This window comes from Mytilus trossulus, chromosome 12 (assembly GCF_036588685.1).
Source record: "Mytilus trossulus isolate FHL-02 chromosome 12, PNRI_Mtr1.1.1.hap1, whole genome shotgun sequence".
In the NCBI taxonomy this organism is placed as follows: domain Eukaryota; kingdom Metazoa; phylum Mollusca; class Bivalvia; order Mytilida; family Mytilidae; genus Mytilus; species Mytilus trossulus.
In genome coordinates this window covers 23,701,581-23,728,665 of record NC_086384.1, presented here as the reverse complement: position 1 = coordinate 23,728,665, position 27,085 = coordinate 23,701,581, and the positions used below count along the sequence as shown (strand labels likewise).

At 30.7% G+C, this 27,085-nt stretch overlaps 1 protein-coding gene across 17 annotated transcripts in view; it reads left to right on the top strand.

Moving 5' to 3' along the window:
• The window catches only part of LOC134693398 (uncharacterized), a 53,890-nt gene extending 30,962 nt beyond the window's left edge, over nucleotides 1-22,928 (top strand). For 11 of the 17 annotated variants that reach the window (XM_063554200.1, XM_063554196.1, XM_063554205.1 and 8 more), the window contains one exon: nucleotides 16,760-22,928. In XM_063554200.1, coding sequence (XP_063410270.1) covers nucleotides 17,421-20,117 — 2,697 coding nt within the window. In that variant the 5' untranslated portion in view covers nucleotides 16,760-17,420 and the 3' untranslated portion in view covers nucleotides 20,118-22,928. Of the gene's footprint in view, nucleotides 1-1,451; nucleotides 1,488-2,511; nucleotides 2,753-6,171; nucleotides 6,358-11,138; nucleotides 11,234-15,776; nucleotides 15,950-16,759 lie in introns of those variants that run through there. The other 6 variants (XM_063554204.1, XM_063554202.1, XM_063554210.1 and 3 more) reach the window with 5 other exon arrangements.
• The last annotated feature ends 4,157 nt before the right edge of the window (nucleotides 22,929-27,085 follow it).

Here is a 27,085-nt window from a genome sequence, read left to right as displayed (position 1 = left end):
AAACTGTTAGAAGGCTATGTGACGGGATAATACGACTGAATTGTATGCATTGAGATAAAAATTGTCTCCTAATAACAAACCAGCGTGACTTGGATAGAATGGCCTTTATTATAACAATCCTGATTTTCCTCCGATATCATATAATTTGCTGGGGACACCATTACTATAGGTAATTAAAATACCTTTAGAGATAAACTAGGTCATCCAAACTTGTAGTAAAAAACTGAGGGTATGGAGTAAATTGTGGATGTTTTATTTTGGTTGCTTCAAATTTTCAACTTTGGGATTTCAGATTTTTCAAATAGTGTGAGCAAGAATATCAAGCGAGCCCGCTATGGCCAGCTGATATTCAAGCTAATGAAGTCAGTATCAAAAAATAAAATGCCATTATTCTGTTTATTGGCAATTGGAATTACTTGGGGGTTGAGAATATAAAGTAAAATTAAATAGTTATATAGTAAAACTGCTGTTTAATGCATACAAAATGCAGGTTTATTGCGTCTGGTTATGGGTATGGAAGAAATATGATTTTTGTTTTACTTTTCAATCTTTTGGAACTTTCACTTAGCTACATATCAATGCAGTGCTAACATAATGATGGCTCTTGTTTTGATGAGCACAGCAGTTTTTGGTTGTATCATGAAAATCTGGTATAGTAAGAAACAGATAGGGTATTTTTAAATTACAGAGCAGTCACAGTAATTAATTGTATGCTCGATGCATTCTTGTTAAAATGCTTTTGCAATTAGTATAGATAGTGTTGATGCAGACGACCACCAATACAAAAGAATAACCCTGACTTACTGACTTCCTAACTTTCTTAACATCTAATTGGTGCATCATCTCAATTTACATGCACATTTACTTTCCAGAAATAAAATAAACATTGCAGCTATTTAACACTTGCATGTCTGGATCCGGGGATGTGTATCGTAATTTTCTTAAATGACTTTAATTTGTTGCAGTGTTAAGTTTCATGTTTTATATAAGGGTGACCTTTAACCTATTTCAGAGTTAACTTTTTCATGTTTTTTCTTGTCCCTGATTTTGATATGCTTTAAGATTTTACCTAAAACATTTGTTAATGAAATAAGTAAAAAATAAAACCCTTAAATAAATCTCCTTTTTACTGTACAGTATGAAAATTAATAATGACAATAAAATTTAGAATGGAAATGGGGAATGTGTCAAAAACAAACAACCCAATCAAAGAGTAAAAAAACAAAACAGCAAAAGGCCTCCAAATAATATGTTTGGTTACATGCAAAAAGAATGCACTTTGTTCCCTCACTGAACTCTGTTATCTCTGACACTGTTATTACCTATACATTATATAATTTCATGTATTATATTATAAACTAGATAATGATCACCTATTTTTTTTTTGACAGCTTTATATTTTACACTATACCATCAATTCTTCATATAGTACAAACATTTATTTATTTTAGTGTTTTTAATGATAAGGAAAAAGACATCTTTGCCAGGTAGGAGAAATTGATTGCACTATAATGTTTATATCACCAGGTGGTTTATCGTTTATTTACAAATTTTCATGTTAAAGAAATCTTCTTTCTGGATGATTTTTCCTATGTTGAGGAATTTTATCAGAAGTTTTGTTTCTTATAATGATATAAGTAGGTGTCAAAGTCTTATTTAATGGTTAATGTGCATTCAAAAGATTATTAAATACATGAAAATATATGAAATGTGCAAGGATGCATGTTAAAACCAAGTCAATTGCAAAATCATTTAAGAGATATGAATGTTTAAGAGTTTATTCTCATAATTTATAAACAGGTACTTGTATTTTTTCAAAATTGATTTTCACAAATTGCTTCATTTTGACAAAATGAGAAATGAATAAATGATAAGCAAAAGTGCAAGTATAAATTGGTGTAACGATTGGTTTTGAAGGGGAAACATTCGTTGCTTCTTGTGAATATTGCCTATATAATACTTCCATGCTTAAAATGAGTTCAACCAGAGCAGTTTTTGGTTCAACATTAGTCTTGAACTATTACAAGGCCTTTTGCAAGGTACTTTATTTCTTCAGGAAATATTTTTAGCTGGTTAAATCTTATGAGGATAGTAGGTCACAGCGGCTTCAATTAATAATCACAAACATGTACCCTTTATGATTTGAAGTGGTTTAATCTTATGAGGATATTAGGTCACAACGGCTTAAGTAAATTCTCTCAAACATGTACCCTTTACCATTTTAAAAGCTGAATACCAACAGACTTCTATAAATAACAATTAATTCACAAGTTTTAATAGGCTAATTTATCTTTGTTAAATGAAGCATATTGGTTTAAAATATATTTAAAATTTTCTTACCTAAAGATTATAACATGTATTGAATGGAGGATTATTAAATACAATAAAATGTCATTTTGACCTTTTATCAGTTCAAATTCACCATGTAATTTTTGTCAAAACAAAATGGTGTCCTAGGCTTAATACCATGTCAGACAGTAAGCACCTTTCAGGCAGATAGAATTGAAGTCCAGAACTTCAACTTTGAAAAATTTGATGGCGTTTGAATCTAAAAGTGAAATTTGTGGAAGTGGATTACATGTATAAAAAAGACAGATTTACTGGTATATATGTAGAACTTTGACCTTATTGTGAAAGATATATGAAAATTCAGTGGATTTTATATTTCTTAAGATGAGTTAGATAAATGGATCTTAAAATCCTCTCTACTTTTTGAATGTAGAGGTCAGAAGCCACATACTAATTCTTGGAGGTAAGCACAAAGACAATTCATCTATGTATAAGCTTGAGTAATCTGACAGGCCATACTTTAACAACAGTAAATTATAGAGAACCATAATCATGTTTTCCTCACAATCAAAATAGTTTATGTTAAATAGTTTGTTCTGAAAATGCATTTGTGACAGGATTGCTTCCATTAGAACATGTGGTAGCAGAGCTCCAGATAAGAATTCACAAATTGGGGTTTTTACCCACCATTTTCTTATATAATTGGGTGATAAAGTTTTTTAATTGCATTATCAATTTCAATTCACCCGTCAGGTTAATATCAAATTGGGTTTTTCACCACCGAGCTCCTTAATGTATTGGGTTTTTTCATCGACACAATATTGAAATATTTAGGCAATATGATATCAACCCCTTTTTTTCCCATCTATATGTTTCTTTCTTTTTTTTAACTGTTTTATTTGGTTTAGAGTTATGGTGAGTGTTATTTGCTAGCTGTTTTATTTGGTTTATTCACTGAGGAGCAATTGTAGGTTTAAATTGTGTCCCGTTTCAAACCTTTTGCCAGTTTTGTTTTTTCTCACAAAAACGGATACGTGTATTCACAGGCATTCGTCTTATACCTTAAAGTTTATATAATAAATTCTGAGACCAGTGCCTGTGTGCATGGTTTGTATATTCATCAATTCTAACCGTAAAATGAATAAAAAATAGTATATAAACTCGTACACTTGAATGATTTTGTTTTATTCAATTTACATAAATCTGGGTTTAGTTGACTTTTATTTAGAACTTTTGGTTTCTGATGCTTTATCATTTCGTAATTGATTTGGCCTTTCACTTTTTCCAACTGATTTCGTTTTTGATGAAACTGTGTTTATAAGCAATGTTCTCGTTATGGTACGCACACACGCCCGTGCGTTCGATGGACGTTTCCTTAAAACACTGGCTGAGTCTTGTTATCATCATAACTTTCCCTCAGCTTTTCAAAAGAAGCCGAAAACATGCTTCTATTCAATATTTTTACCGGACATTTACTTTCGTTTTATTTCATTGTATGTTATGATAAATCCCGAGCAATGCGAAAATAATATGACACACGCTAATTGGATAAACGCCGAGAAGATCGAAATGTTTACAAAAACACGTGTACCTATTGAGCAACGGAAAACTCAAACAGGGACCCATTTCCGTTACTTGATGCAGGGATCTATTTTAAGAACGACAGGAAATTTCCAATTATAAATATTATAAAAATAGTTTACGCGACGACTGTAAACAGATAAGGGTAAATAACGCAAATGGTAGCCAATAAAAGGGTTGAGAACTCATGGTTTTGGCATATTATTGGGTTTTCCGTTGAATTAATTGGGTTGTTGAACCCTTCAATGGACAATTGCATTGGGTTTTCTATTATTTGTATTGCGTGATCACGCAAATACGCAGCTTATCTGGAGCTCTGTGGTAGATACTTAGTCAGCCGTAAGCGGTTGAGCTAATTAGGAAGTGGTTCTTCAGCTCAGTCGGTTCACATGCTGCCTTGTATCACTGGAGGTTCGAGTCCTGGTGGAGACATATAATTTTGTAATGAAATTCATGCTCTCTGGTTACACATTAAACATTCTGCAACCAGTTTATAATACAAAATCATTAGCTCTTTCTTAGCTATTTTGTTGCTCACTGAGGGAATGATTAAGTCTTGACCTATAGCTTTTTTTAGATGATTTATTTTGAACCCTACTAACATATTTATTGGTCAATTTTTATCTTGTGCAATGATTAATGATTAGTCTCCTGGGCACTGATTGGTCATGGTGATGAATTCAAGTAATTTAATGTTATGGTCATTCAGGATAAATTGTACACAAATGTCTCATTTGTAAAGTTGTTCATAATCAGGCTGATTAATTGTTGAAATGGCCTCATGTTTAAAAGTTACTTCATTGTTAACCTGCTTTTAATAGAGAAGTGCTAGGAATAGAATCATATACCTCAAATGAAGCAGGACCTAAAAACAACTGGATTGCATAAGGGAGATATTTTATATTTTAATGAACTGGTTATAGTTTATCTTTTAAAAATATCTGATCACTATTTTGAATTGAATACTGATAATCAAATTAAATTGATTTTATCATTATGAATAAATAAATACAGAATAGTAAAGTACCTTCCAATTAATTTAGTTGTATTATATGTCTCTGGTTGCAGTATTATAGAGATGAAATGTTTACCACCTGAAGTTTGTGATGGTATTAAATTATGACACCTAAAATGAGTTTTTTGTACCTCTTAATTGATGGAGTTGTCAAATTAGTCTCGTGTAGTCAAGTGTAAATGGGTTTTAGGTTTAAAATATAATTCTCTCTAATAACAAATATAGTTGTGTAAAAATACTTTTAAGTATTTAAATAAACTGACAGTAAAGGGCATTAGCCAAGCAAGAACAAACTTAATACATTACTGTCAAAACTTTTTATAATTGGTTGAACTTTTGTGACTGGTTGGGTGCATATTGAAACTTTGCTGGGGTTCAATTTATACGTAATCTGTTATTGGTTTTCCGTGGGAATGAAAAGGATGATTTAGCATCAAATTCATTCAACTTAAATTTTAGATTTGTATTAAAAATCCTATGAGGTTCACATATTGCATTTCTTTTTTTGGACTTTTTTTTACCTTCAAAGAAAACAACAACTAAGGTGATGTCTAGTATTTGCACGGAAATAAAAAAAAAAATGTTTTCATCTGTGTAGCATCGATGTGTTAAAAGTGGTAGGGTTTTAAAAGATGTGGCTCAGTTAAACTTTTTCATGCATCTCAGAAAACTAAATGCTTAATTTTGCATTATATTAAAGAAGTATCTAGTTTTGTAGCCTAAAAAAAATGTGCATGCCAATCTGTGTCAGGTGTTTCAACAGTGTTATTTTTTGTATTTAGAAAATCTATTAGATTTAAATACTTTTATTGCACATGCATGTAACAACAAAACACAAACAAGAAAATTAAAAGCCAAACAATGCAGTATATCATGCGATTGTTCTGTATAATCTTATCTTAGGTAAACTTCTGCGATAATACTGCATACTATTGAAAGGATTTTAAAATGTGTTAAAATTTTGAAGGTCAACCAAAGAACTAGCTTGCAATAAAATACCCTGCAATTAATTCAAAAGAAGAAAAAAAGAAAATTTAAATTCCTAAGGTAAATCTCTATAGCTATTGTCACGCTGCACAATGCTATTTGTAAACCAAGGAGCTAAGACCATTCGTAACTGCACAATATGGGGGTAACAACCCAATGCTAATACATTGTAATAAAAGGTGGTGATAATTTTTAATGTTTCTCAACAGGTAAAAATAGCACAAGGTGATTTCATCAGTAAAGTATGTAGTAATTTGGCTAGGTGAAGGTAGGGTAATAAATTGTCATAACACACAGGGCCTGGAGCAAGGTGATTTCACTGCTATGATCAGTACGGGATCAATACTCATAGATTATTGATGATTTGTAGACAAATTATCAGACAGTTTTTATTTTCGGTGAATTTTGGGACTGAATTTTTTGTGAGATTTTTTTTTGGTGCATTTTTTTCGAGGATTGATCAGCATGGATGTAATTTGTAAACTGTAAGTAACATATGGTTGTTGTTTATATATACTATTTTTAACACATAACAAGTGTTATTTTTCACAGAAATTAGGTTATGTCAGTATGAATTTATATAAATAGCAACTTGCTGATAGTTCTTAAAGGGTGTTTTTCAACAATTTAAAAACAGAATAAGTGTAAAAGTGTTGTACAAAATATTATGTTTTTTTCTTTGATTTTTTTTTTTTATTTCCTTAAAAATTAGAAAAAAAAATGCATTGATTATTTCATTCCATTGGAGAAATAAACTAAATTTAAAATTTTTTGCATGTATTTATCAATGTCAATGTTGAACAACTGGCAAAAAATGCTTGAAATATGCAAAACTTTGAAAATTTTGGCATTTGATTTCATTCTGTTCAAAAAATAAATCAGGACAAAATCTCCAACAAACAAAATCCACCAAAATGTTATAAAAAAAATACAATTCAATTATTCAACAATTCACTATAATTCATTTTGATTTGATTGCAATGGTTCAAATCACACTTAGAAGTTAGCATTTTAATATGTTTCTAATACCTTATCCTTGTATAAGTTGAGATTGGTACACCTCAAAGTGATTTTAACTCTCATGTACACCAATGTAAGGCATAAAGAAAATTGAAATAAAATCATACCTCCAAAAGCTATTTTTTATGATAATGTATCATAAGTAGATGATTTCTAGAGCACATCTTCTAAATGTAAATTAAATGAGATAATATAGAAAGAAAGTCATAATGTAGAAGATTTTGTGTGTAGATATTGTTGGTTCAATAGAGGATAAGTTGCCAAGAGTTTAATGTCGAATCTGACCAAATTAAACTTAACCTGGTGATATTAAAATAAAATAAATCTGAAATTGGAGAGAAGATAAGTTTTATATATTTCTCTGTACTTTATTGCTTAACTTCAACTTTTTTTTTTTAGAATAACTTATTCTTGTAAATCATATAATTTGGAGTCAATGTAATTCTTAATGATGATAAAATGAAGGGATCATAATTTAGATAGTTGATAGTATGATGTTGGAAGTTTTTAACGACCTTGACTGGATATACAGCTCTAACATGGTCGGCTCATTCTTGGGCTTTTTTTATGGCATTTAAACAATTAAATTTTACCATAAGGTATGTTGATAGTATACACATTATGTTCTTTTAATTTTCTTATATTGAAATAAAACAAAAATGAAGTAATTTATACAAATCAGCACTGTTCACAATCATTCGGAACAAATGCTTCAAGGTCTGAAATGACCTGTTGGTGACCGTCTGCTGTTGTCTGTTCTTTATAGTCGGGTTGTTGTCTCTTTGACACATTCCCCATTTCCATCCTCAATTTTACAATCTATTTAAAAAAAAAGACTTTTCAGTCATTATGCGGCAGTATGAATTTGGCTGGTTATCTATATTTCACATTATGTAACATGTAACATTTAAAATTGCATGTAAGTTTTAACATTGAACACATGTTGCATCTTTTGACAATGAAACAATTCAAAAGACATGATATAATATTTAAAACTGATTTTTTTTATCAGTACCTATCACCTTTGTGTACCGAGATAGTACTAATTAACTCATTGCATAAGTTTAAATTAGAACATGATTTTACATCTTGTTAGTGATCTCTTAGTAGTGACTTTGTTATATAATATTGAAGTATTATTCTCAATGACAGTTATATTTAGACAAAGTTATGACTTTGAAATCTGCAGTCAGTAAAAAATGACATTGTGGATTTTAATCAGTCATTAAAACATTCACATTGTGGATTCACTGTTTCAGTAATAGGTAGATATTGTGGATTCACTGAGTCAGTATTAGGTAGACATTGTGGATTCAGTCAGTAATAGGTAGACATTGTGAATTCAGTCAGTAATAGATAGCCCTTATGGTTTTAGTCAGTAATAGGTAGACATTGTGGATTCAGTCAGTAATAGGTAGACATTGTGGTTTTAGTCAGTAATAGGTAGACATTGTGGATTCAGTCAGTAATAGGTAGACATTGTGGTTTTAGTCAGTAATAGGTAGACATTGTGGATTCAGTCAGTAATAGGTAGACATTGTGGATTTAGTAAGTAATAGGTAGACATTGTGGATTTAGTCAGTAATAGGTAGACATTGTGGATTTAGTAAGTAATAGGTAGACATTGTGGATTTAGTAAGTAATAGGTAGACATTGTAGATTTAGTTACTAATAGAAAGACATTGTGGATTCAGTTGGTCAGAAAAAGTTAACATTGTGGATTTAAGTCAGTCAATTAGACATTGACATTGTGGATTTCAATTTCAATAAAGCAGCTACATTGTGGATTCAATGAGTCAGTGAAAGATTGACATTGTGGAATCAGTCAGTTAGTAAAACATTGACATTGTGGGTTCAATCTGAGCCAGTAAAACATTGACATTGAGTTTTCAGTCAGTTAGCAAAACATAGACATTGTGGATTCAGTCAGTTAGTAAAACACTGGCATTTTGGATTCATTTTGTCAATAAAATGTACACTGCCATTTGTGGATTCAGTCATTAGTAAAACACTGACAGTATGGGTTCAGTTCATTAATGAAACACTAACATTGCATATTCAGTGAGTCAATAAAACATTGCCATTGTGAATTCAGCTAACCAGTAGAAAAGTGATTGGTTGATTCAGTTAGCCAGTGAAACCTTGATATTGTAGAAGTGTATCTGGATATTTACATTTTCTTTGCTTCTTTTTTGCAACTTGGCATTGAATTTGGCATCAGCTTGTATTTTATTTTGATTATGGCAAACTATCATCTGGATCGTGTGAAAACATGTACTAGATACTCCCATGATTACAAAGATTTACTGTTGGTAAATTATAATACAGGTTTTGTTCTATTTTACAAAATATTTCCCCCCCTGTTTTACAGAAAATATATTTGTTAATTAGAGTTTTTTCTGTACAGAGTTTCTTCTTTTCAGAAGCAAAAGTTGTTACATGTACTATTTGTATCGCACTTTAACATATACACAGGATGTATTTATAGCTATTTAAAGAAGTGGTTGCTATTCTTCAAACTATTTTCTAAACTGTCCGTAGAGTAATCTGTAAATAAATGTATCTTTAACTCCCCCTATTAAGGTTAAAGGTCAATGTTAACTTCATATATCATAATTTATTTAAAAGTGAATTTTTGCAATACTTGTATTTTATATATATACAAACTGACAGTAAAATGATTTCATATTTAAATTTATTTAAATTGAGTTTTAATAATTTCATAAAGATTTGAGACCTGAAATTGACAAGTTGGCAGATTTATAGTGAGTGATCATTCTTGCAAAAACATTCATAAATTACAGAAATACCTGATTATTCAATCATGTTCATTTCAGTAGACTACTAGAAATCCCATTCATTTTTAATAAATTTGTAAATTATTTTCTCGCCTTTGATTGATGGGCCAGTGACATGAAACTAATTGATAAACAATTTTTTACCTGCAAGGTATGAAAAATAAATAAATTATTTACATATTTGATGATTTTACATGCCTTTGGTTTACAGTTTGTTATGCAATGTCATGCAGGAAAAGTGTAGATAAATAGAAAAGAAATGAATGGATTTACATATGCAAACATTTTATATTGCAGTATAAATAAAATCATCTTTTAAATAAATAAATGATTTACATGTTTAAAGTTTATTCAGACTAGACATTGAAGACCTTATTCAACACATAAAAGTACAAAGATTAATCATCCTGATAGATAATTATTATCATTTCATTTTATTTTGTCAGATGCATGTATATCCATTTACATTACAAGTGTGCAACTATTTATTTACTGCTAATAAATGCAGAGTAACCTATAAATTAAAAAAGCATTAAAATCCTCAAAAACTGCAAGACGTTCCAAAATATATTTTTTTAAACATTATATCTTTGTCATCTTCATGGACTGTGAGTGTTACGAAACTTTGATAAGATCAAGAATTAACATTATAAAGAAATTGTTCATTTATTTCTAATTTTCTGTATTTTACTGATATGTGGATTAGTTATCAAAGGTACCAGGATTATGATTTAGTACGCCAGACGCGAGTTTCGTCTACATAAGACTCATCAGTGAAGCTCATATCAAAATATTTATAAAGCCAATCAAGAGCATTGAGGATCCAAAATTCCCAAAAATTGTGCCAAATACGGCTAAGGTAATCTATTCCTGGGATAAAAAATCCTCAGTTTTTTCGAAAATTCAAAGTTTTTCTTGAGATTCTTTTTTGCAAAAATGGGGGCTATATATGTCAACATATATTTGTATTATGTGATATGTTTGGCAGTCAACATTACACTGTTACTCTGATAGCAATGATGGCTGTTGAGACACAGAATTCTGATGAACCCATTATGACTTAATCATGAATCATTCAGCTGTTAAAAATCTATCTTTGATCTAATTTTATCAGTATGCAAAAAAGGTTACTGAAATCTAGTTTTCCTGAGATTCTTCATGGCATTACTTGCAAAAAAAATTCTGATTTATTTCTTGTTGACATCAGAAGTTTATTGACTTTCATTTTTTGCTTGATTATAAAATTGGCTAATTATCAAGTTGATTACAGCTAGCTATCTTTATGTAATACATTGTACTTTGTAACACATATCACACATATTGCAACATTTCTATTATAATTGGCTCCAAATAGTTGGCAATGAATTTATTTACAAATAGTGCAGGTTTGTTTACATGTAGTGCATTTATTTCTGGGATGTTGTTATTACTTTTATAAATAGGACACACGTTGTCTAAGTTAGTGCCAATTCATTTATACATTCAGTTAAGAAAGGACAATTGGACCTTATGTTCTAAGTAAAGATGCAAATTTTCAAATCATGTAAGTTTAATTTTTTTTAAAGTGATTTTAAGATTTTTTTTGCAAAAATGGGGGCTATATATGTCAACATATATTTGTTCTGCCTAACAGAAGTTCCAATGAAAACTTAGTTATAAACATTGTCATAATATCTATTCCTGTTGGAACAAATATTCAGAATAATTCTATACCATTTATTCCGTTAGGAACAAGTTCTGTAATATTTATTTGTGGAAATAATATTCCAGAATAATTTTTCCTTTTGGAACTTATATTATGAAGGAACGAATCTATTCCGTGACATATATACATGTATTTTACAGTGAGATTATAGTCTACATAATGACTGCAGTTGTGACATTTCTTTTTTATGTAATAGTTCATTATTCATGGATTTGTAATCCTGCACTTTTGTTGTGAACGTCCATTAATGATAGTGGCTGTCTTGGGACATGGAGTGTCGTATGAGTTTTTGCTCCCATTTTGGATTTCTTCACTACAAAAAACAGAAATGAATTAAGTGCTCTTTAATGCTTGAGGCTTTGTGAAGTGTGTACAGATTTTGTGTCATGGGTGTACAGGTTGTTATTGCCAATTAGACATCTATTCTGGTAACTGTAATGTCTTCAACAGTCATCTACCTTTAACAAACAAGAATCAATCAATCTAAGCTTATCAACAATGATCAAAGACCTAATAATGTATCAACAAAAAAATACACTGAAAACAAAAGGTTCTATTGAGTCAATTTTATGACCCAATTTGTCAATAGATTGGACTAAAGACAAGTTATGGAGATATTGGAATATAAATACAGGGACATTTGTGATTTTATTTTACAATTATAGGGATTGTTAGCACTCATTCATTCCTTCAAACTGGCTGTGAAACATTTTTTTGGGGCTTTGGTGGCAGAGTGGTCTAAGAAGTTACTACTGGGATCACTAGCCCATACCCGTAGCCAGGTGGGTTTGTTCGTTAAAGTCAATGTTCTGTTTAAATTGTGACTAAAAGTCGAGTTCGTGAGTCCAACAAACCCCACCCCCCTTGGTAATTCCTGGCTGCGGACCTGTAGCCAGTCAACACTGAGGTTGAGAGTATGATCCCTGCTTCTGGGGGTGCACTGGAATTCAATCTTAATTGACTATCATTGTCAGTTTTCCAATCAAAGGTCTTATTTTTTCTCTCCAGGCACCTTTTTCCTCTACCAATAAAAACTGACTGCCATGAAATAAGCCCAAAAGCTGTGCTTTAAAATGGCTTTAAAACACCAATAATCAATCATTTTCCCGCTGTATTTGAAGATCCATTGGTGGAATAGGGCAGGTTTTTGCTTTTGATTTGGTCGTTGTCTCTTTGACACATTCCCATTTCCATTCACTATTCTATGTTGAAATATGTCCAACTCTTAAGATGTAATTTCTTAAGAATGAAAGTAAAACTCAATATGATGAAATGAAATATAGATAATTCCCAAACTTTTGCTTGAAAGGACATGAAAAATTCTATGATTTGGAAGTAAAACAGATGACATTTTCTCCTATATCAACAAACCTCAAATTCCTCAAACAGGAAAAATGATAAAACCACACTAATAACTTAAATGAGCCATTTTTCTTACTTTGTTTAAAAGAGGTGCAGTTTAGCAAGCTATTTGGTACACTATCCCTTCTATAAGGGGTAATCCAGTTTATAAAGTAAAGGAATACCATTTCTTTTTTTAAAGCCACCCACTACATGATAAATGTATAAATACATTAAGATATGTGTCTCAAATATTGCCTGTTAAAAAAACCCACATTTCTTCTTAACAGATTATATTGATTCTTGGAAATCATGTTTGGAGAACTCTTGATGTCAAAATAAATTTAGAAAAAAACAGAATTAACAAAGAATGAATCATAAAGTCAGCAGAGCTCTAAAAATCTTTTTCCCTCATGTGGTCCCTGAAAAAAATCTTCTGGTCTTCACTATTATTTTATTACAAAATACCCCAATTATGTGGTAATTTTCAAAATTTTTGTGGTCAAAACCTTTAGACTGCCACTTTTCAAGAACTCTAGATCTGTGTCTGCCAAATTTGTACAGTAACCAGTTTTTTGAAAACTTTTTTATCATTTTATTTTTGACTGATAAGTATTTAATAACAAATATATGATACATTAAACTGTCAGAACTTTTTATTGTTACATCCTTCTTCACGAGAAACAAACAAAAAATATTTATTATAATTTTATAGACACCTTTATACCTTGTTACATGTAAGGACTTTCTTTAAGTAGGTTTATAGGTTGTTATAAGGCCTAGGGTTATTGGTTCAATAAAAGTGATTCTAATATTTTATATGTCAGAAACCTTAGGGAACGTATGTGTTCTAACTTATAATCAGTTAGTGCATAAGTATCTTAAAAGGAAAACTTGTCATATTGGCAAATATATAGTTAATGTAGCCATTTTAATATTGGCCATTAATATTTAAGTTTGATACTTTTTCTGAATATTTTGCAACTCAATATGGCAGTCTGTTAACTGATAATACTGAGTTTAGTCAACAATCTATGGCTTTAAGTTTTGATTTTATTAGATTAGATCAGATTCATAGACAAAGAAATCAAATTAATATTTTCTAAATAAAAATTAAAAAAATTGAACAGTTTAATAAGTAGGACATAATAAGGGGGCGTGGCAGGGTTGTTTGGTACACATATTGTTGATATAGAATGGAACCAATTGTTTGATGAATGGTTTGGCAACTGACATTTATATTTTATTGTGGTCATGTTGTATACATGACAATAATTACCAATAATCTGTTTTGTATAATAAATACATTTATAAATCGTAACACATTGGATCTGGTGAAGCATCAACTTCCTGTTGGAATGAATGGATGCATGGATGAGGAAAATGGTTGACAAAGATGTTTGTTTTCTTTTTTGATGATTTGTTATTATTTCATTGGACAGAGAGGTTTTAACTTTTTCAAAATATCATTAAGTATTCCCTGTTAAAACGTCCTAAATCTGCATGAAATGTTTGCGACTGGACATTACAAAAGCAAAGTTTTTTTAAAATCCATGTACAGTAGTTGTCGTTTGTTTATGTAATATATAAGTGTTTCTCGTTTTGTTTATATAGATTAGACCGTTGGTTTTCCCGTTTGAATGGTTTTACACTAGTAATTTTGGGGCCCTTTATAGCTTGTTGTTCGGTGTGAGCCAAGGCTCTGTGTTGAAGGCCGTATTTTAACCTATAATGGTTTACTTTTTAAATTGTTATTTGGATGGAGAGTTGTCTCATTGGCACTCACACCACATCTTCCTATATCTAGATACATCTTCTTGTAGCAGGTTTGCAATAGTTTACAAAGCAAAGTATTTTTATGTCATAGCTACTCTAGAATTGTTAAAAATCACCAAAAAAAACCAAGTGTTTTATTCAAATGAAATTAAGTAAAGAAGTCTAAAGGTATCTTTGTTATTTATTAATAAAGTATTCCTTATGACCAGGCATATATGTTGCAGATCTATAAATTTGAAGTTACTTTTTGAAAGGTTGATCAGAAGAATTGATCTTCTGTCAGAAGATTGTGCATCACTAGATTTCTGTAAGATTAGGTTAAGTTATCTCCCCTTATCTAGAAAATATCACTCAAAAGTTATGCAACTATCTGTTGATCAAATTAATAACAAATCAATTTATCCTTGAAAAAATTATCTAGGTAGATATTAAAATAGATTGAACTGATTCTAAGGAATGCAGGTGGGTTTCATGTGGAATAAATTAGTACTTTCTGTTAAAAACATTTTGTCTAAATGGTTTATTATCTGTTTCTATGGTTTTATGTGGCTGATGTAGCAGTTTTAGTACTTCATTAAAATAAAATTGTTACCTGGATGTTGGAAAATTCACTGTCAATCTAGGTCATTTACATCAATGCAGCAGAAAAACCTGTTTATATTGTCTTGAAAATTTGAGTTTAAACTTTTTTTTGAAAGAGTACCATTTGCACCCCTCACAGAATAAACTTTAATACATTAGTGTGTATTTTTGGAATAGTGGGAGTACCATATGAAACTCTTGCCTATTAAAACTATTATTACTTTGATATTTAACTAATCGTCTCATACATATTTAAGAGTTACTTCCCCTTTTTGCAAACTGTGCTCTTGATGAAAAAATTTAACGTTGAAAATTAAATATTGTTAATGTCCTGACCATACTAAATCACCTCCCCTGGATATTTATGACATTGTCTTGGTCGCAAAAAAGCATATGGTAAGTAAAAAGTTTACTATTTAAGAGTTACTTCCCCTTTACCCTTTAAGAAAATGCAGCCCAGAATTTGAGCTCTTGGTGTAAAAAATTAACTATTGCTTATGTCCTGACCATACTTAATCACCTCACTCACACCCCCCCCCTGGATAATGACATTGTCTTGGTTGAAAGGAAGCATGGAATGTTTTACAAGATGTACCTTGTTTCCCTGGGGTGTTAGGATGAAGTAAGAGGTGTCAGGGCATACCTGTTCTCACCTGTGTAACATCAAAGGAAGTCATTAACAGGTAACATGCTTATTGTTCTAGATTGTCAAGAACAAGGTGTCTGTGGGCAGGTACATTATAGTATACATGTAATATGTCATTAGGATGTTATTCTTAATTGGTTGTACATGTAAAAATAACTGTTAGCCTCAATATCAGATTCATGATTGGAGGTCAGATATACTAATGGAAGGTACATTTAAATCAATTATTTGGGGTAAATATATTCTTTGGAGAATTTTTACATTATAGGACTCAACTAATTGACACTTTCAGTACATGAATTAAGCTGAACTTTGTCTCAGAAAGACATAAGATCTGCTCCAATAGCCTTCTGGCACCAAGCAACAATCACTTTTGAAATGTGACATCAAAATATTTAAATGATGACAAATTTTATTGGAACTTGTGTGATTTTATGTAATGGTGGACTAATTTGCATACAAGTGTAAATAGGTCTAAAAATAACTTTACCATCTGTTAATTTTTTTAAGATAAAATATAGATATATATTTGACATATTTTGAGGTTCATATTTCTGGAATTAAAAGATGAGACTAAAAAAAATGAGGGTTGTACTGAAATTAGTTCAAGTGCAATATTTATTGGATATTTGAGATAATGTAATGAGTGAAATTCTATAATCAGTTAAAATAAATTACTCAGTGTTATATTGAATCTTTCTTTTGGTAATTTATATTAGACCTAATTTTGTGAAATACATACATTTTCACTACAACAAGTAAATATGTGACATTTTCAATCATTCCAGAATTAAATGTTGGGAGATGCATGAGATTTGAAATAAATTAATATGCAAATGAACTAAACCAAGTTTTATATGTAAGATTTATATGTAAAAGTGCACGTACAATTCGGTTGATGTCTTCATATGAACTTTCATATAAGCTGATTAGATATTACATTTATACAGACTTCGTATTTATCATTTGCACCATTTGGTATTGAAATAATACTTATTTGTCCTTTTTTCTCTTTTCAGAATATAAAAGATGGTAGCAGGTTACAAGGAGGGCTAAATATAACACATTAAACCTATACGAAGTCAGTTTTTCGGAGCTATTAAGTGATTTTCGATATATTCATGAGTGGATTACTAAACTGTTGGATTGGAAACAATTTGCAACAAAAATAAATATTTTTTTGCAATTTATGGTTAATTCAGCGTGAATTGTGACCTATTTGCTTTGAAATATTGGATACATGTTATTCATAAATTATTGACAAGAATGTTAAAATTTTTAAAGTACCGTACATTAAATGTATCTTGAGGATATATAACCAATACGAAGAACAAAAAAGTTAACGGAAAATTATTGCTGACATAGTTATGAAAAGGATTTACAATTGAATGGTGGAAAATTAACTTCAGGAAAGTTTTTTAACAAATTTTAATTAAAAAGTTTACTTTATGTGTTACATATGTTAACATAGCCAAAGGCCTATTTGGTGTTTAGTTCAGTGAAGAAATATCTTTGGAATACATTTTGCTAATTTGAGTATACCTGGTTGTAGGTAATAAGCAGACGTAACATTTTTATAATTTGCAGACGTCATGATTTAATTGGATAAAAATGGATGAATTCAGATCAAGATCACCAGACTGATATTGTTAATTGTTATCTGATAAAAAGTTGATCACAATGGCTAGCAAAGTAAGCTCAGGGCAATCTGAGATCTATCGTTCACGAATGTTGCCAGTTGTTTCCTCGTCTGCACATAGCTCTTTGCCTAGGGATGGTCGTAAAGAGGCTCAAAAAACAAGATCAGGATCAGTTGTCACTGGGCGTAGTAAAACTCAAGCACATGGATTTAAACCATTGTTTCCACCAGATGCTAATAATTTTGTGTCAAAAATAGTGGATAGAAATTCTCAGGACTTTAAGGATACAAAAGATCCAAAGCCACGTATCATCACACCTGTTTCTTCTGTTGCACGACTTTCATCTTATTTAAAGGACACTCATAAAGAAGAAAAGGAAGAGGAAAATATAGAAGCACCGCCAAGGTTACCTCCAAGAAAAAGGTTGCCAAGCCAACCATCATCTACAAGAACACAGAGTAATTTACCTGTAAGAACAGATAGACGGACACTGCTGTCACCAAGAGTTCAAGAGCAGACCTCAAACAAATCTGAGAGAACACAATATTCAGTCCCTAGCCAGAGTTATAGGACTCCAAATCATCAACTGAAAAGTAAAGAAAACGAATCAAGTTCTCTTCCAGTAAGAACTGAAAGGAGGTCAAGTCAGATAGCAAATAAAGACAAAAATTTGACTTCTGTACGAAAGGAAAATAGCTATAAATTGCATTCAGAAAGAGGTTTGATTCAGGATACTAGAATATCCGAACAAAAAAGGGATGCTAAACCACTAACAAGAACCAATGTTACTCAACATGACAAAATCTGGGTAAAGGATGAACCTAAACATGAACCCGGAACACTTGTACCGCCTCTTCAGGACATCACCCCTGAAACTACTGAAGAATTGTGGAATAATTATGATCCCCTTGATGCATTAGACTCAGCTAGTGATTCATCAGCTGATACGATGATTATGATGACCACGGAAGAAGAACAGCGGAATGATGAAAAAATCCAAAAGAATCAGAAAACATTTGAGAATACAAAATCTGGATCAACTAGTGAATTGACTCCTACAAGGGAGACTGTAAATCCTATCGGAATGCAAAATGGTGGCATTGGAATGCAAAATGGTGGTACACAATATCTTAAACATTCTAAGGACATTGATTTATCACCTAAAAGCTCTGAAGAAGATGATGGATATGGTACAAATTCTAGTACAAGTACAAACTTTTCTTCTTCTTTGTCATTGCTTGCTAATGGTGATCTAGAACAAAAACCACTTCATGGTATTTTAAAGAAAACTGGACGAAATATGCCAAACGGAATAAATACAAGTGCAAATTCTTATGTGTACAATACCTCACAAAATGGACAGTCTAATACTACATGGGCTGTGAAACGAAGGACAAAAATGACAGAATCACAAGATAATTCATTACAGGAAAAATTACGTCAACTTGCCATTATTGAAGAAGAAAATACTCATGAAGAAAATCAGGAAGATAGATTAGGACCACTAAGAAGAAATTCTGATGCTGGAAGTTTCGGTTATTCTTCTGACAATGATTCACATTGGAAATGTGTTGTTAATTCTACACAAACAAGAGACAATAGCCGTGTAACTAGAAGAGGTCGTCCCTCGTCAGAAGAGGAGGAAAAACAGGAAGAGGTGGTTCAAAATGACTTAAAGAAATTTGAAGGTGAATTATACGATAAATTAACAGACATGGATTTGAATTACCGTAACTATTATGGATTTGATAATATGCAAAGTGATGAAAAGGATAGTTCAAAAGTGCTATATTTTCAAGAGAAAATGATTAAACAACAATATGGAGAAGACAATTATTACAAACCTAGTTCTTATCAAAGTGCTTCAAATCCAGTGGATTATTCTAGGACACAGACATTGCCAACACAATCGCATGCTAGAAATATGCCTGAATTATGCCAGAGAGCATATTCACAAGATCCACGGCACATTCAAAACTATGGATTAACCAATGGCTATGAAAGTCAGAATACCTCATACCGATCGCTTGTATCAAATAGTTCGGGACATTTTTCTTCGCAGGACTTTATTCATGCAAGTAACGATAATATAAGTGTACACTCTGGCCATTCAGTGCCAGGAAACTTATATAAGACTAAATATGTGTCTGTGGACAATATCAATCAAAATGGGAAAAGGACCGTTTTTGCAAGTTCTGCTGATATATATAATCTTTTTCAGAGTAAGGAGAATTTAGCTACGCAACTTCAAAGACCTGCATCATATCGTCATAGTTTTCATGCAGTGCCTGTTTCTGTGGCATCAGGGAAAAGCGATCCAAATGATATTTTCAATGAAAGGGACGAACCTCGTCCAAGGTCATCATCAACAAGTGTTTCTTCTAAAAATAAATCATGGAATCCATTTGGAAGTTTATTCGGGAAAAAGCGAAAATCTTCCACGGGTGGAGATAGTTCAAAATCAACGGACAAATCATCTAAAAGTGGCAATCAAGGTAAAACTAAAGAACACACTCACCATGATGTTTTAATTCTAAATAGACAACAAATGAATGAAACACCTGAAATGTTGCCACGGCGACAACTTGTAGAAGAACATGGACCAGTGGTGGCACCTGTCATTAAGTCTTCAACACTTCCACGTCACACATCATCGGATAAAGTGTTCCCAGATAAACCATTTAAAACTATTGCCTTGTTTGAAGAGTCAGGTACTAAGTTGTCAACATTGGTGTAGCAAAATGTTATGTATATAATGATATTTATGTGTATTTTCGAAATATTTTTTTGTTGTACTAGCTGAGCATATAAATATCTTTTTATAGCTAACCTTATTTATTTATATTTTTAAATGTTATGGTATGTAAGGTTTATTAAGTTACCATAAATTATTTTATTGGATTTAATTTACAATTTAACTTTTAAATAATTTTTAATCATTAACAAGCAAATTTTTAATAACGAATTAAAGAAAAAATGAAAAAAATTGAAAGAGTGAAATGTTTTTATTCATAAAAAAGTAAAATAAAGTTTAAGGGCAAATATGTCAAATATTCAGTTGTAATTTGATTGGCTATATTCAGATTTGTTTGTAGAAACTGTCAGACCTTAGGTTTTTTTTCGATATTAATCTTAATTAGGGCATAAGAGCAGAATTCCTGGCCAATTTAGATGATAAAGATAATAAATGTCAATTTGTAATCTACTTATAAAAACTATTGCTTCTGGGATATCTGATTCTTCAAAATGTCTGATGAACATCTTTCATGTCAACAATCATTAAAAAAATATGTCATGTAGTTTTAATGTCATTGAACAATGTTATCGACTCAAAAAATTTGGAAATTCTTAAATATTCAATATCTGAAATTGTCAATAATGACATTCTTTGTCATGAATAAGGTATTCCTTCACGAAATTATTATAATTATATTTCATTAATGAAGATGGGATTTGTCATTTGTACTTGTGGTAACGTATCAAAGGGAGCATCTCAAAACATATTCCTTACAAAGTTGTGAAAACCCCTCACTCCCACTGAAATGTACTCTATAGATTATGAAAATTATTACAATTTAGCCATAAATCATCCGGAGTTGAAAAATAAATCAAAACAGATACATGTATGATGTATTAGATCTGCCGCCACCACACTAAATTCATGAAATGAGAAAAGACAGTGAGATAAGACGAGACAACCTCTGACGTCAGGTTCTCTCCGCTTACATGTTTTGAGATGCTCTCTACAATAAAAGTTCCACAACAAGATAAGTCATCGTTATTAACTGTCAATATAAAAATGTCATTGTGATTTACGTGATCGATTGCTACTTTTATATTTCCTTCTGTCATTAAGTAATTTGTTAAGGCATCTAAATCTTTGAATAATTATGTAAAGTGTCGTAAAATTATTGAAAATAGTACAAACAATTACTAATGCTTTGTTTTTTAGCTGACAGTTGCACGATACATATTTTTTTTAAAACCACATTGTACAATACAGACTTTAAACCAAATTTTCGGGAAATTTTTATTGTGTTATTGGTTCCTGTTCTAAGTACTCTTAGAAATTCTACAAAATATTTTTGTATTTGTCATCTTTATAATTAAGGAGGAAAGAAAGGAACAAAACTTTTATTATTTGATGTCATCTAAAAATCTAAAAAGTCAAAAGCTCACACAACTCACTAATATAATTATTGCTGGTCGGAGCAGAAAGATTTAATAAATTTCAAAGATTTGTTATAAGGGAGATAACTCTTGGTGATTTAAAATTCTTTTATCTATCAATACTCTATTGACGTTTCATGTTCATTCTCATTTCGCATTCAATAGAGTATAAAAGAATAAAAAGGTTATAAAAGATTAAAAGGTGGCATTAGAATAACATCAACATTGCTTACATTTTTGCCGAGAATTTATGTTATTAATTTTATATTAATTCGTCATTGTAGATCAACATTATGGTCATCTGTTTCTGATTTGACCTCAGAGGCACATTTAAATTGCATTTAAAACACCTGTCACTTTCATTAATGGCTTCAAGATTTAAATTTTAGTTGTCATTATTTCATTATAATTTATGCTATTTGTCTCAGCAACAGAAATTCGTTAGCAGCAGGTTTTTGTCAGAATGTTGCTTCTCAGGGTTTAATTTATTTTTGTTATGGCATTTTCATCCAGTTTATAACCAATTACATACAATAAGTTCAGGAAATTTGTTTATTTATTTATTTCTGTAATAGTTGGATCTTTTAGTGCATTAGTGATTAGGGCTCATCTATAGGGAATCATTTTAAAACATGATTTAATAAGGTGATAATTTTGTACTCATAAGAGACATGAGAGATATAGACCATTCTGCATCGATATTTACCGGTAGCTACATGTATCATTTTAACAATTTACAAGTTAGGGCAATGTTAATAAGGGTTTTTTAATGACTAAGTCTGTAAAACTATTTGCAATATATCATCAAAGTTTTATAATTCAATATTAAAGATAATTTGCATTTTCTAGCTTAATTTAATGTTGAGAATAAGCAAAGCAACTTGAAAGAAAAAATTAAGAATAATGGACTTTTAACTTTCCTATGGCCAAATTTTCTATTTGTTTATAGAAATTTACTTTTTTATAGGTTTCTTTTACCTGCCAACTTTTCAAAATACCCATGGGGGTTTTCCATGCAAGAGAGCTGTTTATACTAGTACTAAGAAACCTTCAAGTGGGCCTTTAAATGTATTTTAATGTTGGGTTGTTTTTTTTGGCTTCTTCATACTTTTATAAGCCTATAGCCATTGTAAAATTAACTGTTTTGTTTAAAATTGTTGACAAAAGTTCTTTATTAAAAATTTCAATTTGGGAGCTTTCATGGGCAAAATAAATCTGCAGCAAATAGGGGCAGTTGGCAGGTATGGTTTCTTATCCTAACTATCCTGTCCTAAGTCTTTTAGACTGAATCCTGGTTAGATTAGTTGTAAGTTTGCCTTTAAAGTGTTGTACACAGGGATTTGCTTGTGAGGTTTTATTAAATTGCAATTTAACAATACACTTAGGCCACACCAATTTAATTTCTTGTTCTACGGATTTTTGGACTCCAAAAATTGGGGCGAGCGAGCGATTTGAAAATTTTAATAAAAAAATAATTTAATTTGCAAATTTTTGAGGCGAAGCTTAAAAAGTAAAGGCGAGCGATTATAATTTTTTTTTGTAAACATAAAATAGTAGGTTTTTGACTATATTAAAACTTGATTTATCACTTGTACCTTGACATTTCTTTAATTTATGAAGTATTTTTTCCCTGTTCAACAAAAATAATTGAATAATTAAACCTGGTCTGTGTATGTGTGACTGACAATGAGACAATTCTCCATCCAAGTCATAATCAGGTTCAGAACAACCCCTTAATGTTATGAATATCCCTTTTACGAGGGGTCAAAATATTAAAGTTATAATATATTTTTTGGTAAAAACACTTTTAAGTACAAAAGGGCTTATATTTTCCCAAAGAACTATAATATTTGGTATTAAATGGTCAAATCATGTCCAAGAATTTTGTAATATTCCTGGACTTTAACCATGTTAACACATTTACTTTAACAGTTTAATATTATTCAAAATAAGTGGACCCATCCCTCTTTTAGAAAAGTTGTTTAAAATATAATGTATTTCTCCTCTTTTTGAGTAAAAAATTCTAAGTTGTCAAAGGTTTTGTATAGTAGCACTGTACAAATCCTTAGTATTTCTATTTTCTTTTCTACAACAGACTGAACAGTAAACTTGGTAAAATGACCCCTTCAAGGCCCTTGTCTGAGGGAGGGTTGGTCCCATCCTGATAACAAACATAGGTCAAAGTACGGCCTTTTACACAGTGCTTTGATCAAGACCAACCAGCAAGCTATAAGGGACCACAACTTAGTATTGTACACAATCCGAACAGGAAAACCAACGATCTAAATTATATTTCCAAACGGGAAAATACCAATGAACCACATCAACAAACGATAACTGCTGAATGACAGGTCTCTGAATCAACCAGGACAGGTGCACAAACCTGCAGCGTGTATGACCGTCACCATACATTATAATTGCAGTTGCAGGCAAATCCTTCAGAAGTTCTTTGTACTTTATTTTAACAACGAACATTTTTTTATAGGGAATATAAGTTAGGGGGAAAGAAACCAACGTTTTGTTCTGTACTGGTATTTCTATTTATATCGGAGCACTCCCGCTTGGAATAAATTGGTTTCATGCTAAAACAAACATTCTCGCAGATATTTACAGTGTGGTAGGGTGCTGATAGGTTTTAAATCGTTATATAAAGGCTAGACTGTGATTTTAAAAAACAAATGTTGAGATCTTTATAAAATATTTACAAAAAACGGTGCGGGAAATGGACATGATTTCATTTCCGGATGCGGGAAGCGGGAATATAATAAAAATAAAAAAAATCTGTTTTGAAAAAAAAAGGTGCGGGCGGGTCCGTCGAACAAGTAATCAAATTGGTGTGGCCTTATTATATATTTCTTTTATGCTAGTAGACTATTGTTGTTATACACTGGAAGTTGGTTATAAAGTATAAATACAATGGTTGCTATTTTATATGAATTAAAAATAAAACATTCATTTTGCATTATTTTGTGAATCAGGTTTTATTATTTTTATGTGGATTTGAAACTTTACTAGGGTGTACTCTTTTAGTGTTCACAAGGTGCTTAATTGTGTATTTTACTAAGATACATTTATTGTTTTAATCTCTTTGAAAACTAAAAAGCAGTAAGAAAATATATATGTTAAAAAACCTTTATTTGATTAAATGCCAAAGATATAAACTTTAAATGAGTCATTAATTTTTTTTTCATGAAAATGCCTTCCCATTAAATGTTATTTCGCTTTACATCAAATACTTATTATTTTTAATAGTTAATTTAGATATGCTTTAAAGAATAATTGTGTAATGTTAAAATGCAAAAATTTGGCAATGTAAATTGTGATTACTCTTTAATCTTTATATTTTACGAAAGCTGACTTTTATTTCACTTTTAATTTCAAGAAAATGTGTTAAGGGTTAAAGTATAGTTTTATGAATTTAAATTATTTTAGATTTAGTCATTTATATTGCAGCTAGGCTGTTTATATTTGGAGTGTTTTATGAACTTTTGATGTTTTAAATCAGTCCTTTTACAGAAGGTTTTTTATGACGAATGTTTTATTTTTGCATGTAAACAAGTCATTTAATGTTGTTAATTGGTGTATATTTCATTGTATAGGTAATATAATCATGTTCTTTAATGTATTTTCAACAGCTATGTTATTTAAAACATGTGGGCTTATATTGACTCTGTAATTACAAACATTATCTGAAAACTTTTTTTCTAACTGAATATCTATCAATCTTTTAAATCAGTTACATATTCAGGCTTTTGGTTTAACTGAAAAAACATATGCTAGTACCAATGCTTTGTATTTGTAACTATACAAAGACTTGCTAGTACATAATTTTATTATATTTCTAATGTTATAACTTTTTAAATTCTAGAATTTTTATGTTTTAGTTCAGTTATATTTCTTACTGCGTATTTGAGTTAAAAGATGTTGAGTAAGTTATGAATTTACTAGTTTCAAACCAATTTTTAATATAAGCAAATGAGGATAATAATGGAAGTTATCTCCCCTTAAACAAATTTTAACAAAAACCTATTATCTCCCCTTAAACAAATTTTAACGAAAAACCTATCTTTGCTCTGTTTAAAAATTAAATTGTTGATGGTAATAAATTAGAAATACTTTTCTTGTATAGTTAAAAGTTGATATAAAATCTGGCCGATTATACTAATTCTGTGATATTTTGTACAGTGTATGATATTTTTGTCAGATTGTTGGGCAGTATTAAACCATCATCATACTCATCATTTCTCATTAGTTCTATATATATATATCTATATATAGTCATTGAATAAAAATATTCATGAACAATGACTTGTTGCTTTGACATCATAATAATATGAAAATAAGAATACTGGTATGTGGTACGATTGCCAATAAGACAACCCTCCACTAAAGACCTAATGAAGTAGAAGTTAACAACCATAAGTCACTGAACAGCCATCAACAATCAAAAGTTGCTACACCCATATTGATGAGATTTAGAATGACTAATGAAGTCAATGCATTATGACCACAAATGACCCCCATCAGAGTCATACTTGCTACGAGCAGGGTTTTTAGGACTTTTATTTTGCCATCAAACAAGTGTGCCTAAGCTATTTTTAATTTTTCAGTAAAAAATTGAAAAATCAGCCCGTTGATTTTCTCTTTTGAATTGGTACATATTTTGCCGTGTCAAGACCTTTTATAGCTAACTATACAGCATGAACTTGGCAAATATTGAAGTTGTTTACATCATTGTCCTTTGGTGTTTGGTCTTTTGCTGATTGTCACCCTTGGCAATTAAACCATAGCTTCTAATTCTAAAATCAAATTGTCACATATCACATCATTACAGTGGAATAACTTAAGGTATATAGAACATACCATGTACATCAATAAAGGGGAATAACAACAGCCATGACAGTGGAATAACCAGAAATACATAGAACACAAAATGAAAACCTGTACAGTGGAATAACTAGAACACACAATGCATACAAATACAGTAAAAACTTAAGAACATACAGTGAAATAACTTAAAGAACATAGCACATAACTTGATCATCAATATAGCAGAGGAAGAAATAAACATTAAACATACATTGAACATAAAATAGTTGAAAAACTATAAGTACATAGAATATAAAATTACTGTCTTTTGGTGAGGTAAATATGCAGTTTTATTGACTTGCCGAAGTAAATATCAGTTTTTCAAAAGTCATTGCATATAAAAGCGTGTGACGTTTAGTGCAGTGAATAACACTTTCTCAGGTGAATATGCTTTTTTATTCAAAATCCAATTCATATAGAGAAACCTACTAATATTGAATACCAATATGGAATAAACACCAATACAGTGGAATTACTTAAAATAAAAGGGCATACAATAAACATCAAAGCTGCGGAATAACTTGAAAAACAAAGAACACATAATGGATACCAATACAGGGGAATGACTAAAAATACAAAGAACATGCAATGAACACCAATACAGTGGAATAACTTAAAATGCAAAGGACATGAAATGAACACCAATACAGTGGAATAACTTAAAAT